Source organism: Strix uralensis, chromosome 12, assembly GCF_047716275.1.
Source record: "Strix uralensis isolate ZFMK-TIS-50842 chromosome 12, bStrUra1, whole genome shotgun sequence".
Lineage (NCBI taxonomy): Eukaryota > Metazoa > Chordata > Aves > Strigiformes > Strigidae > Strix > Strix uralensis.
This window is the reverse complement of record NC_133983.1, coordinates 22,746,570-22,759,333: the sequence shown is the minus strand read 5'-3', so window position 1 is coordinate 22,759,333 and position 12,764 is coordinate 22,746,570. Positions and strand designations below refer to the sequence as shown.

At 47.8% G+C, this 12,764-nt stretch overlaps 1 protein-coding gene across 7 annotated transcripts in view; it reads left to right on the top strand.

The window, feature by feature from the left end:
- The window catches only part of KLHDC4 (kelch domain containing 4), a 29,008-nt gene extending 21,287 nt beyond the window's left edge, over positions 1–7,721 (top strand). For 5 of the 7 annotated variants that reach the window (XM_074882002.1, XM_074882004.1, XM_074882008.1 and 2 more), the window contains 5 exons: positions 1,462–1,543; positions 3,610–3,818; positions 5,175–5,577; positions 6,690–6,806; positions 7,121–7,721. In XM_074882002.1, coding sequence (XP_074738103.1) covers positions 1,462–1,543; positions 3,610–3,818; positions 5,175–5,577; positions 6,690–6,806; positions 7,121–7,296 — 987 coding nt within the window. In that variant the 3' untranslated portion in view covers positions 7,297–7,721. Of the gene's footprint in view, positions 1–1,461; positions 1,544–3,609; positions 3,819–5,174; positions 5,578–6,689; positions 6,910–7,120 lie in introns of all 7 variants that reach the window. The other 2 variants (XR_012630599.1, XM_074882003.1) reach the window with 2 other exon arrangements.
- Positions 7,722–12,764: the final 5,043 nt, after the last annotated feature.

Here is a 12,764-nt window from a genome sequence, read left to right as displayed (position 1 = left end):
AAGAACTGAATACCATTCCTACGAGTTGGATACCGGGCCATGCAGTAACATCACAGCATACCCTGCAGTAACAAAACCTGGCGAGTGCAAGGCACAGGGTTGGGTACAGATGTGCAGCAAGAACAGGACAAGCCAGCAAGAACAGAACAAGACAGCACCGTGCTGTTGTGCTCTCAGGTGCACCCAAGTCCTGCTCGTCTTCCTGAGGACTGGACCCAACCCTCCCAGCTGGGATCCAACACCCACTTCGTGGAAGCAGTTACACAGTGTAGCAATGCCATTGCCCCCAGGAGGAAGGGAATTACAAGGAAGCAGGAGCTCTGCATGAAGGATGGGTGGATAATGACATTATTAAAAGACCTCCTACAGTGGTGTTGCATACTGCTGCTTTCAAATGCTGCATGTTGCTATGAGCACTGGAGTACAGGGGCTTACAGTGAAAGGAGCAAGGGAAAATCGCATTTAAAATGGTGCATTTAATTGCCTCAACTGAGGCTTGATCCTGCTCTTGCTGGTGTCTTGCTGTTGCCTTTAGTAGGGGTGGAAGTGGGACTTCTCTTTCCGTTTAGGAGAAAAAAACTGTTGCTCAAGGCTCTGTGGGGCCCTAAATGCTAAAAATGACAGCTGCAGTCAGCGCAGAGAGCGCGCTGTCACCTCTGCTTCTCCTGTGGTGGGATGGAGATGGGGGGGTGGCAGGGACTGAAAGTCTGTGTGCTAGTCACAGATCTGTATTTAAACTCAGGCCTTGCAAATGGTACAGCACAGACGCTCTGAGCTTCTGCTCAGCATTCAAGGGCAGGATCCCAGAGGGCCTTGCAAGCCCTGTGGAAAGTTGTCGTGTGCCACTTTGGTGGAGTGGGTATCTGCTCTCTTTTACAGCTAGAGAAGCAGAGCCATAGATGTTAAATTAGTCCCTTGAGAGCAGGTGATACTGGCTGTGGCAGAGTAAAAGGCAGGACCTTGAGTCTTGTGTTTCCTTGGTGCTGCCCATCCTTCCTTCCTTCTGCAAAATAATCAGTTTTAATCCCTTATGACAATTTATTTCTCTTCTCTGGGTGCCAAAATTCTTGCCCTTAAACTGCATCCTGCAGTCTTCACACAGCCACAAGTCCCAGGACCTGTGTTCAGCCTGGAGAGCCCTGCCTGGTTGTCACAGGCAGAACTTGGTTGTGGCTCATCCCAGGGAGTAGCCCTGGTTTGAACACTACAGTTGTGAGCTGGCTGATGCTCCAGAGTTGCAGTGTGACTACCTGTGTGGCTTCTCCTTGCCCAGTCGCAGTGTTTGCATTTTCAGCACAGGAATGTAGACATTCAGGCTGATGTGTGGGGTGGTGAGTTCAGAAGGGCACATACCACCATTCCGGCCCGGGTGACTTTCTTGGCCTTGAAAAATTGGACCTCCTGTGTTTTGGGCCACTGAAACTGTTTCACTGAGCATCCCTGTCTTCCTCTTCTCTGCAGAGAATTAAGAAAGATGTTGACAAAGGCACCCTGCATACAGATATGTTCCTGCTGAAGACTGAAGGGGCAGGCAAGGAGGAAGGTAAGCTACTGCTGCAGCTAGGAGGGCTGTGCTGGAAGTGATGCTGCAGGCCTGTGAATGCAAATCCTCTCTCTTTGAATAACAGACCAAAAAACCCCAACTCTAAAACAAAATATCCCTTTTAATGAAAAGCACTATGCCCCAGTGTTTGCTCTGGGCCTAAACACAGCAGATGAGTTGATTTAAATATTTCTTCTTCCCAGGGGTAGCTAAGTGCATTTGTGTACTGTGACTCTAGCTTAAAAAGAAAGGGGCTAGGCTGAAGGAAACAGCAGTTTCAGGGGGATATTGGAGGAATTATGTTCTCCTTTTTTATGCGTGCTGGAAAAGGAAGACAGGCCATCACACAAACAGGCAGAATTCCTCACTGCTGCGCTCTGCAAAGGGAAATGGGAAGTAGGTGCTTGTTTCTGCAGCAGACTCTACACTGCACAACAGTTCTGTCCCCTTCTTGCACTCCCATTTTACAGCCTGAAAAGATGAGGCTGTGTCTGCTTTGCTGAGCAAAGCTTTCTGGTTAGCTGAAGGCTGTAGGGAGTCAGCTCCGGGTGACTTGATTTCAGAGCTAATGTAAATGGTAGCTCTGACATGGTGAAACACTGGGAGATTGGAGCTGGTTGAGAAACTGGCAGAGCTCTGGAGGAAGGTTGGGGTGTGCTTTTTGTTAGAGGATCACTTCTAGCTCACGGCATCGTCTATGTTGACACCTCCCAGTTGGTCCTGGAATAGTCTGAGATGGAGTTGAGGGTCTCCAGGCTCCTTGCATAACTATGTGAGAAACTCTGGCCTGCACAGGCAGCTTCAGAAAAAACTACAAAAAAAGATATTTCAGGGATTTTTTGGTTTGTACGTGGGAGGGAATTAAAACAACATTTTGAAGTTCCTGTTCCCTGGGACATTTTGATCACTGCTCTTCTGTTTCACAACAGAAAATCTTTGGGATTTCAGGATTCTCCACACTGGAAATTCCTGTTTTGACAAACTCTCTTTGGTAGTGGTGTCTCACAGATTCTTGTAAGAGAGAAGATTGGGGTGTGATCTCATTAGATTACCTAGTGCAGGGATGTTGTCAAGAGTGGTTGTTGGTTGGTTGGTTTATCTGTGAATGTCCCCAGAAATAGGAATTCCATCACTTCCTTTAGGAGAGAGTGTATTTTGTCCTTGGCTCAGGGAATGGCACAATCTTCTTCAAGCTAAGTTTCTAAAATGTTAAAATTGTGATTGGTTTCTTTAAACCTGACCATCTTAAAGTGGGATTTGGGGAGAAGAGTTAGTCACATACATTGTCTGAATTCCAGACCCTGCTTGCATTATGTCCTGTTTATAGGTTATCTTGATGAAATTGTGGTTCCTTTGGAAACACAGTGCCTAGCCAGTGCATATGCTTCTCCCAGCCTGCACGTTAGGGATTTACTCTAAATCCAGAGTAGAAAGGATTGGGGAAGAAGTGGAGGGTGTAGAGCACAAGGTTCTCCCACTGCTGAGCCCTTTTTTAAAGTGTGGTTGGGTCTCCTTACAGTGAACTTTACCTATTCTTGGGGTTAAGGCAGTGGTGCAAGTTGGCGGATAAGGGTACTGTAGTAGAAGGGTCTGTAGAGAGAATTGATGTAGGATGAACTCCATGGGATAGCTGAGGTGTGTTTCCTTGGTACTCAACGGCTATATATAATCAGTCCTTGTTGGAATTCCACCCTCCTATAAAGGTGTATATGCCTTTCAAGAGGCTCCTTGCCCCAGAAAGTGCACCCTGGAGATAGCTCTTGGCATTTGCTTTTATTGAAGACACAACGGCTTTCTAAGGGATGTGCAGATTAGAATCACAGAATCATCTAGGTTGCAAAAGATCTTGAAGATCATCTAGTCCAACCGTAATTAGCTGCGTGATTGAGGTGGAAATGCAAGTGGTTCTGATGAATTCTTGTTGTTGAAGGCACACTGTACAGTTCTGCGAATGTCCAAAATGGGTCATTTTGTTACTTGCTGGAGTACTGAAGGGCCTTGGAAGATAAGCAAATTATCAGGATTCTTCTTTACTGATGCTCATGTTTGCTTTTATCCATTACCAGACAAGTGGGCATGGAGTCGGCTCAACCCATCTGGCGTGAAACCCACTCCCAGGTCTGGCTTCTCCGTAGCAGTTGGTCCCAATAACCGCTCCCTTCTGTTCGGAGGCGTGCATGACGAGGAAGAGGAAGAGAGCATTGAAGGGGACTTCTTCAACGATATTTATTTCTATGACATCGGGAAAAACCGCTGGTTTCCTGGACAGCTAAAGGTTTTGTTTTAAAAATAACTCAGATATATTCAGTTCGTTCTCCTTGATCAGCTGACACGTGTTCTTTGGGCCTTTTTTGGCCTCATACAACTCTCTCGCAGCGTGGAGCAAGCCTCTCTTCCTGATAACTCGGGGTGCTCAGAAGCTAAGCCACCAGGTGTGACTGCTGCTTTGATCTGTAACCCACTGATTGCAAAGAGGGTGAGAGGCTGTAGAAATGAAGCTGGGGATGTGCAACCAGCAGATTTTTGCTACCAGACCACCTGAATTCTCTGACTTTATGCTGCCCCTCTCCTTCCCTGCCACGTAGCTCCTTGTGCTCTCCGTGCCCCGCTTCCGCAGCGCGATGCAGACTTGTCACCCTTCTGGGGAGAGAGGAAGCCTGAGACCCCTGATGGTTGGGCACGAGGCAAGGGTGGTTGAGGAGGCAAACCCCCTCCTCCAGGACTCAGGCTGCTTGTGCCCCATTGTTTTGTAATGCAAAATGAAACAAAGCAGCAGGAAAACATAGTTATGGTGTTTTACTGGAGGCTGGCTCCAGGTCAAACATGTAAGTCTGATATGAGATAGTTAAGTAAAAGCTACTGTGAAAAGATCTTGTGTTGCGTTGGGATCAAAAAACCTCCCTCTTTTCCCCAGTGTTGATGAGCTACTAGAAGAGATGAAATATTAACCTTGGCTCATAAGAACTTCAGAAATGTGGCCCTCAGCTCAGATCTTTGATTTTGTTTGAACCACTCTCAAGGGGGAAGTGAGGTGCAGATGACCTGGTTGAACTTCCTTCTTTCCACCCCTGCTGTTTCTGGCTTTGTTCTCAAAAAATAGAAGTCAATCACGTAATAGCAGGCAAACATGCACTCAGATGTTTGCTTCTGCCTTCCTAGCTGACTGTTTTCCAGTCCTTTCATACAGTACTTCGGAGACCTGGAGCGCTTCCTGGTAATGCACTGTAATTTAGCACCCAGCAATTGTTTTGATTTCATAAAATGGTGGGTTATTTTCTCTTGCTCATGTCACAGATGAGTGGACTCTGTGTGTGTGTGTCTGCATGCGCCTGCAAGATAGCAGAAGAGCTGTTTTCTGTCTCTTCAGCACACGTTGCCATTAATAGAGGAAGCAACTCCACGCCATGGGTCCTCCAGGAGTTTTACTGCTCCTTGTTTTATGGCTGGTAGAAGTTCATGCTGAGTGGGAGGTTGCACCTATCACTTGAGACTTAAAACGTAGTGAAAAATAATTGAATTCTCCCCCCTCCCTCCCATCAGCATCCGTAGTATTTGTGTTAACTGCTGTACATGCTATTAGGCGCACACAATTCACATGCAGTCTCCTTCTGCTCCTTGTTCCTGCTAACAGGGACCAAAATCAGAGAAGAGGAAGCGAAGACGTGGCAGACAAGCTGAGGCAGAGGGTGCGGGAGATGAGGAAATGGAGAAGCAACCTCCACAAGGCCCGGTGGAGATAGTCAAAGAGGTGGTTGCAGAAGATGGGACTGTCATGACGATCAAGCAGGTGATCTCTGGAGCTGCAGAAGAGAAGGAGAGGTCTGAATCGGAGGAGGATGAGGAAGATGGAGCCTTGGGCCAGCAAGTGGAGCCGTGCCCGCGTTCGAATGCCATGTTGACGGTGAAGCATGGGGTCCTCTATGTGTATGGGGGAATGTTTGAGGTGGGCGATCGCCAGTTCACCCTCAGTGACCTCTACAGCATCGACCTGCACAAGATGGAGGAATGGAAGGTGCTAGTGGAGATGGATCCAAGTAAGCACTGATGGTGGGATCTCTCTCTCTGCCTTTAACATTAGGGAAAAAAAAGCCACAACTATGGAGCTTCCTCAAGGGGTGGTGATGAGCCTTTGAATAGTGTTTTTTCCTGGACAGGAAAAAGTTTGGGAGTACGTGTTGTGCAGTGTCTTATGGTCACCATTGCTGCAGAAACCTGTCTGGTCCAGAGCTTTGTGGTCACTGCAGAGAGTGAGCTCTGGTCTATCTGCTTTGAAAACCAAGACATGTGAACAGAGTGTCTTTGTTCAGTGGTGGCAAGTTCTGGCCTGGGAAGTCCTGCTGTGCTGTGCTTGTCCACTCGGCAGAGGACAGGGATGGGTGCTCTTGCCTGTCCTCACCTTCTCAAGGCACTGAGGGGCTTGGGTACTGCAAAGCACGTGGGCATTAGCTAGAGTTATCTCTGTGTACCTTAAATGTGTCGTGTGTTTGCTGCGTACTCTGAATACCCTGCTGGGCTGTTCCCAAGCTGGGAAGGTTAGCTCAGGGGGTGTGGCAAGCATAGAAGTCAGTTCCCTCAGTTCCTGACTACACGGTCATGACACGAGTGTTCAGTAGTGTTGCAGAAAGCATTACCTGGGAGACCTCAATGAAGATGGATTTGATGGATTTTCTACTAGTTACTGAAAGAAACTGTGGGTCTATCTGAGAGCAGCATATCTCTTATGGTAATGGGCAAGTGATTCAGCCCAGGTCGCGTGCTCGATGCTGCAGAGAGACATTAGAAGAGGGTGCCCCTGCCCTGGGAGCTCACAGCCTGCCCGTGCGTCATGGGCAAAGGGCAGAAAGGAGGGAGTCTTGCTCATGGTCATGAGCTGTGAAGTGCTAGGGAGGAGAGTTGACTTTTGTCAGCATCGGCACGAAGCAGCTTTTCTTCCACAACTGTTCTGTGCTGTTTGCTTCTTTCTTGTCCCACTGCTCCCCATCAGAGCCAGGCCCTGCACAGCGGGTGGATCTGCGAGGGCAACGAATACAGCAGGGCTCTTAAGGAGCACATCTGTCACCTTGCCTGGCATCCTCCCTGACAGTTCTGGGTGCAGGAGTGGGAAACAGCTTGCTATTTATTTATTCTGTTTTCTTTCTCATCAAAGAAGCACAAGAATGGCTGGAGGAGTCCGAGTCAGATGAAGAGGATGATGATATGGAAGGTGCAGAGGGAGGGGAAGAGGAAGAGGAGAGCTCTGAAGAGGAGAGTGAAGATGAGGGAGGTAATGATTAAGATGAATGTTGTCTTCATACTAATATAAAGTGTGTTTTAGTGCAATACCTGATGGTTCCACTGCCAGCCTGGAAGACCTCACTGGCATCCAGGTGAGTTTTCCAGCAAAAGCAAAGTTTTCACAGCACACTGATCTCTGGATAGAAAAGAGAAATTTCATTGGTTACTGATAGGGTTTTAGGCTGTTACATTTAAACACATTATCTGAAGAGTAGTCTTGGCCGGGTTGACACACGGAAGAGCAGACTGCCTTCATTAGCTGTTGGTGACCTCTCTTTCTGTCTTCCTCCTATTGTGTGCTAGGAGAGGAGCAACACCCATCTGTTCAGCCTGATGAGAAGCACGCAGACTATCTCTCCAGGACGGAGCAGTATTGGATTAAACTAGCCCGCACCAACATGGGCCTGGATGCCAAGGAGAAGAAGGTGGTAAAAGTAGCCCATGCCATGGCAAAGACTTTCTACGAAGATTCAGTCTAGATGTTTTTGAGACTGTTCTGTGAGTGAAGAAACATGCTGGGAGCAGTGGTTTGCCCCACTGAGCTCAGCCTGATGTGCCAGGCAGTCGGTGTGCCTGGAAGGCGTCCCAGCACTCCGGCTTTTGCCTGCTCTGTGAGTGCCTCTGGGCTGACCAGTTTTGATATACCTACTTGATTAATGCTCTGGATATGCTGTTATTCCCCTGCAGGTTGTGGGAGGGTCTTGAGGAACAGGATTGCTGTCCAAGCACTTGTTCTGCTGAGGCTGGGATATACAATACTGTCATATATTTGTTCAAAAGTTGTTTTGAGTCTGTCAAGACAAACTGCACATCACAATGGTTCACTGGTCCCAAATTTCCTACCCTGACTGGGGCCAGAACATGTCTCCAGGGGTTTCTACAATAAACATACTTGGTTACATCATCTTGGTTTTCTTATTGAATCCCATCCTAGCTTTTCACCTTCTTTTTCTCCTGCGGTGGAAGAGGAATCGCTGTTTGTCCTGTGAAATATGCAGGTAGTGGTCGTAAGGTGCACCAGCAACCGAGATGTGGCTGCACTGCCTGGAGAAACCTGGGAATCCTTTCACACCTTATCTGTATGAGAGCCACTGTAACCCCTGATGCATACAACGGTAGAAGACTCCTTCTTAATGTTAGCTGTAGCAGGTTTTGCCTTTGCTTGTGGAATGTCGCAGTTCAGTTTCTCACACTGGCCAAGAAAGCAGTTGTCCTACAAATGCACTTTGTGACCAGTGAAATGTCCTACCTTGAGACCTGATGGCATGTTGAGGGCAGGAGGGAGTGGGCTGATGGTCTCAAAAAGGATTTATTTTTTTAAATTTTTACCCCTGCTTCCTGACTCAGCCCCTCTCCTCAAGGCGTGGCTTTCTTTCCAGCAGAGCAGTGCTGTGGTCTGTGGGGACAACAGATGGGATACAAGTGTGTGTGTTGCAGTGAACAAGTGATGACTTGAGTTGACACCAGAAGGCACTGTCTGTCCTTCTGCAGAGAAATCCAGGGTGCCGTGGGTATTGTTTTGGCAGGGGCATCACCAGGGAACCAGCTCTCAGGAGAGCAGTGCTAGGTTCTGCAAGGCTAATTAGAATGTAACGAAGGTTAAACAGAGCAGGCTGCCAATGTGATTTAATTGTCAAGATAAAAACATGTTTGATAGGGAGATTACCTTCCATGCAAAATAACAGGCAAGAGGTGAAAACAAACCATTTATTGATAACCTAGGAAGGAATCCATAGTCCTTGACTGGCTAACAGCATCAGTTGCCCTGTTGTTGTGTCACTTGGGTTACTTTACAGTATCTTAGTCTCGTTGACGTTTGATCCTTTGTGTGTGTATGACGTCTGTGGCTTTCTGTGCAAAGTTTTGGGGAATCTGCCACAGAGTTGCATTTGCAGATTTTGTTTTATTATTATTTCTATTTATTTATCTTTGCTTGAAAAATAGTGGTTTTCAAATCACAGCATTTGTGCGCAGGACTCCATTCCAAAGGCCCAACCAGACAGGGCAAAACACACTTCTTGCCAGATTTTTTTGCCTTTTCAAACACAGATACACATCCTGAAAGAATTTTTTCCCTGAGCTGAAGCCGGGTTGCAGCAGTGCCAAGGATGAAGGATAGTTTTGTACAGTGCTGCTGCAGACACAGGAAAAGATTCTCCCTCCCCCTTCTCCGGTAGAGAGACTGTTGGATGAGGGAACTAGATGCCTCGGATGAGCTGGAGTGTGTGCAGTGATAATCTGAGGTTTTTCCTTTCATCTTTTTCTCAAGGGCTCTGGAACGTAGTCCTAGTTGTGCTCTGTGCCAAGCTAAGCATGACTGGAGAAGGCATAGACTGGAGGAGACACGCTTCCAAGGAACCTGTGAGTCAAGATGGGCCAACTGTCCCGCTCCTGCGAGCAGCACGGCGGCGTGTTTGTGCAGCCTCGCGTGAGGAGCACACCGCCTGCCTTGCGGAGCTGGGGGAGAGGAGGCTTTGGGGGTGGGTTGCAGGGGAGATGTTGACTTCCCAGGGCTGTCATTGCCCTGCTGTGAGCTTGGTTCAGTTCCTCCCAGAGCTGGGGTTTTGGATGAGCCAGCACAGGCTGTGGTTGGCCATACGGCTTGGTTCAGGAGGCTCTGGTGGCCATCCTTAGGTTGTACGATGAGAAAATGCTGCCATGGCAAACTGTCCTGGCCTGAAAATTGAGGCTTAGTTGTCAGCTCTGAGCAAACGAGGCTGTCACACTGTAATTGGAACAGCCTGCATGGGGACTGAAACCCACACAGCGTCCGTTCCCACTGGAGCATTTGCAGCCATTGGACTTGAGACAGAAATTAATTCTGATGCGTCTGCAGCCACTGCTCGGCAGAATGAACAAGGCAAACGCAGAACTCCCTTGAGCCCTGCCTGGATCAGCCTGGCCCATCTCTTCCTGGTCTGTCTGTGGAAGCCTCGGAAGCTGTGTTGGTTGAGCAAATGAAACCTCTGAGAAAAGGTAAAACTTCTCACCTAAGCAGGGATGACTGATTGTTACTACTACATTAAGCGCCTACAGAGGAGGTCAGAATGTGATGGGCTTTGCCATGGTCTTCAGAACGCTTTGATACCAAACTGTACTGGTACCTTGCTCCTCTGAGCACTGGCTGAAAGCCCCCTGAAGCCTCTTCAGGGTTGCTGGATCAGATATCTGGTTGTTTTTCTTGTACTGGGTCCAAAAGTACCTTAAAGAGGAAGGCAGGTATTTTGCAGGCAGACACACATCAGTGAAGTGGCTTGTCTAAAATACCCGAGAGAAGGGCCAAAGCTAGAACTTGGTAGAAAACTAGGAACCAAGGAACTCCAGCAGAGTCTGTCATAAGAGTAGTTATTCTTGTCTCACATGCACAAAGAACAGCATGTACCCTTTTTAATGTATGAACGCCCAGATAAAATTCAATTATTCCTTTGGCATCCATCAGACCATTGCTATTGCCCATCTCGTTGTAAAGGGATGAATGTGTAAACCTTTACACAGGAGAAAGAGACCTCAGTTGTTTATTATATCTGGAAACAATCAAGCTCTTACGGTTTTTTTCAGCTGAAACTGAAGACTGAAAGTAACTTTTTTACTCACTCCTTGAGGAAAATGTGTTCAGTAATCCCTTTTCTTTGGGCCACACACATGCTGTAATTGCACTGTAAGTAGCACAGTAAAATTGGATTTTTCTGTTACGTTTACATGCACAGCTAGGAAGGGAAGAACTGAATAAAAGAGAGTGCCAGCTGAAGTGCATCTGATTTTAGGAATTGCAAAAAAAGGCCACAGTAGAAAGTTAGTGGTTTTGTGTCTAACTCAAGCTCAGCGTGTGACATGTGGGATTGTTTCTCCCCCACGTCAGTGCGTGTGTTGCGGTGTGATGAGTGCAGAAGCGAATGAACCTTGCTGTGGAGTTTGATTATCAGAGAGCAATCAGGGTAATTGGGCTGAGCCAAAGGTAAACGCTGTTTGTAGGTGGAAAGCTGGTTCCCAGCATCTCTGCTCATGGGATTTTGCTAATAGAAAGACTTAGTTCAGTCACGCTGGGTTGCTGATCATCTGGCAGCGCTGCCTACTTGCTGTGGTGGCTTAGGGAGATAACCCAGTCCTGAACTCTTCTGCTGGCAAATTGATTGTTTGTCAGGCTTATGCTCTGCACACGCTGGCCCAGTCTCGCCCTTCCTCATTCGTCTTGGAGAGAATCTGGGTTCAGTCACCGTCTGGTTTGATTTGGCAAAACTCCTGCTTTCTTGCTCCAGCAATACCATGGGTGGGTCCAAGTGGTACTAAACTGCCCTGAGCACGTTGTGTCTGTCAGCAAGACAGAAAGGCTAAAGACACACACGTCTTACAAATGCAGGTCTCTGAGGGATGGAGAGAGGGAATGGGAGCATATCAAATGCTTTAGCTTCTGCTGGGAAACAGCCGTTGGCCCAAAAGCTGCAGCATTCTTCATCACTAACCCACAGACAAACAGGGAAAGAGCTTTAGAACATGCTCCACGCTGAAGGGGTTGGGGAACAGTGCTCCTGCTGCTTGCAGGAGTAGTTCTCCCTTCCAACAAGACCAAACACCTGATACCAAAATGCAGCTGCTGCTGGGGTGGGGGCAGCTGCTCTTACGGAGGAGGTAAGGGGCTGGATGATGGTGTTCTTGGCACGTTAAGACAAGCAAGGCTGGAAGAGAGCCTGAGCCTTGCCAGACTGTCGGTGCTGTTAACAGGGTACCCAAATTGGGGATAAAAGGGAACAGGCAGATAATAAGGATTGTGAGTCTGCTAGGTAGCAGTGTAGTAGAACAAATAACACCTGTTCATGGATGTGAGTATCTCTAAATTTTAATCTTCCACTGACACCTCCAGAAGGGGAACGTGCAACCCACCACAGCATTTCTAAGCCATCCATCCAACAAAAACTTTATGGGCAACGCTCAGCGTCTCTCAACATCTAGAAAGTGAAGTCTTCTTTAATGCTATGGATGTGACCTCCGAAGGGACACAGCTCGTGGTGTATGTGAGTTACAGATTCAGTCCTTTGGGCACTGATTAGTAGCCATGGGGGTTCATTGTTGAAATTCCCTCTCTTGGCCTGGTGAGGAGGTGATTACGCATACCCTGGAAGAACAGGTTGGTGGTAGTGCCAAAGCTCAGTGCCTGTGGGTTAATATTAGTTGAAACAGATTAATAAAAGAAACTCAAGAGCTTGAAATGCCTCTGAGGGAAGCACGGTCCTGGTGGATCTGTTGTTCAAAGGCACGTTATCTAGCGCTTGCTGTGCTCAGGGTTGTCTCCAGCAATAGTTCAAGCCTTGGGCTCAGTGCAGAGCTGGTCAAGGGCCTTGCCATGAACCTCGGTGATGGGCAACAACCTGACTGATGTGGTTCAGTGAGGGGCTGCGCGAGGAGTTGACCAGTTTCCCTACACCAGGAAAACTTGTCGCCGTGTCAAGAGTCTGCAGGGCACATCTTCTGTGCAAGTAATTTACCCCCGTGCAGCAAGCTGTACAGTGTGGGCAGGAGATCCCATCCGGCCTCTGCTCTGTTCTGCTTCAGCACAAATCTCTGGAACCAACCTCATCCTATGACAGTTTTAAAAAATTCCTACTTTTCCATCCTTCCTTAACTTGCCAAGGCCTGTCAGGACATGTAATTAGTCCTTGGGTTTCAATTAAGACCTTCGTCATTGATATGACATTATTTCTCCTCTCACCCTTCCCCTTCTGTTGCAGTCTGGATTTTTTTTTTTTTTCCCAGCAGTACTTCATACCTCCGCACAAGGTAAATAGATGCTGCAACAGCTCAGTATCTCTGAAAGATCAAGCCCTGGAGAGTCCCAACGTGCTCGGAGAATCTGGGTCTCGGGTACAAGCAAACCAGACGCCAGATGGGCTGGTGAGAAGCTGACGTGGCACGAGCGGGTGGAGGATTTTTTGTATTCCTTCCTTGCTTTCCC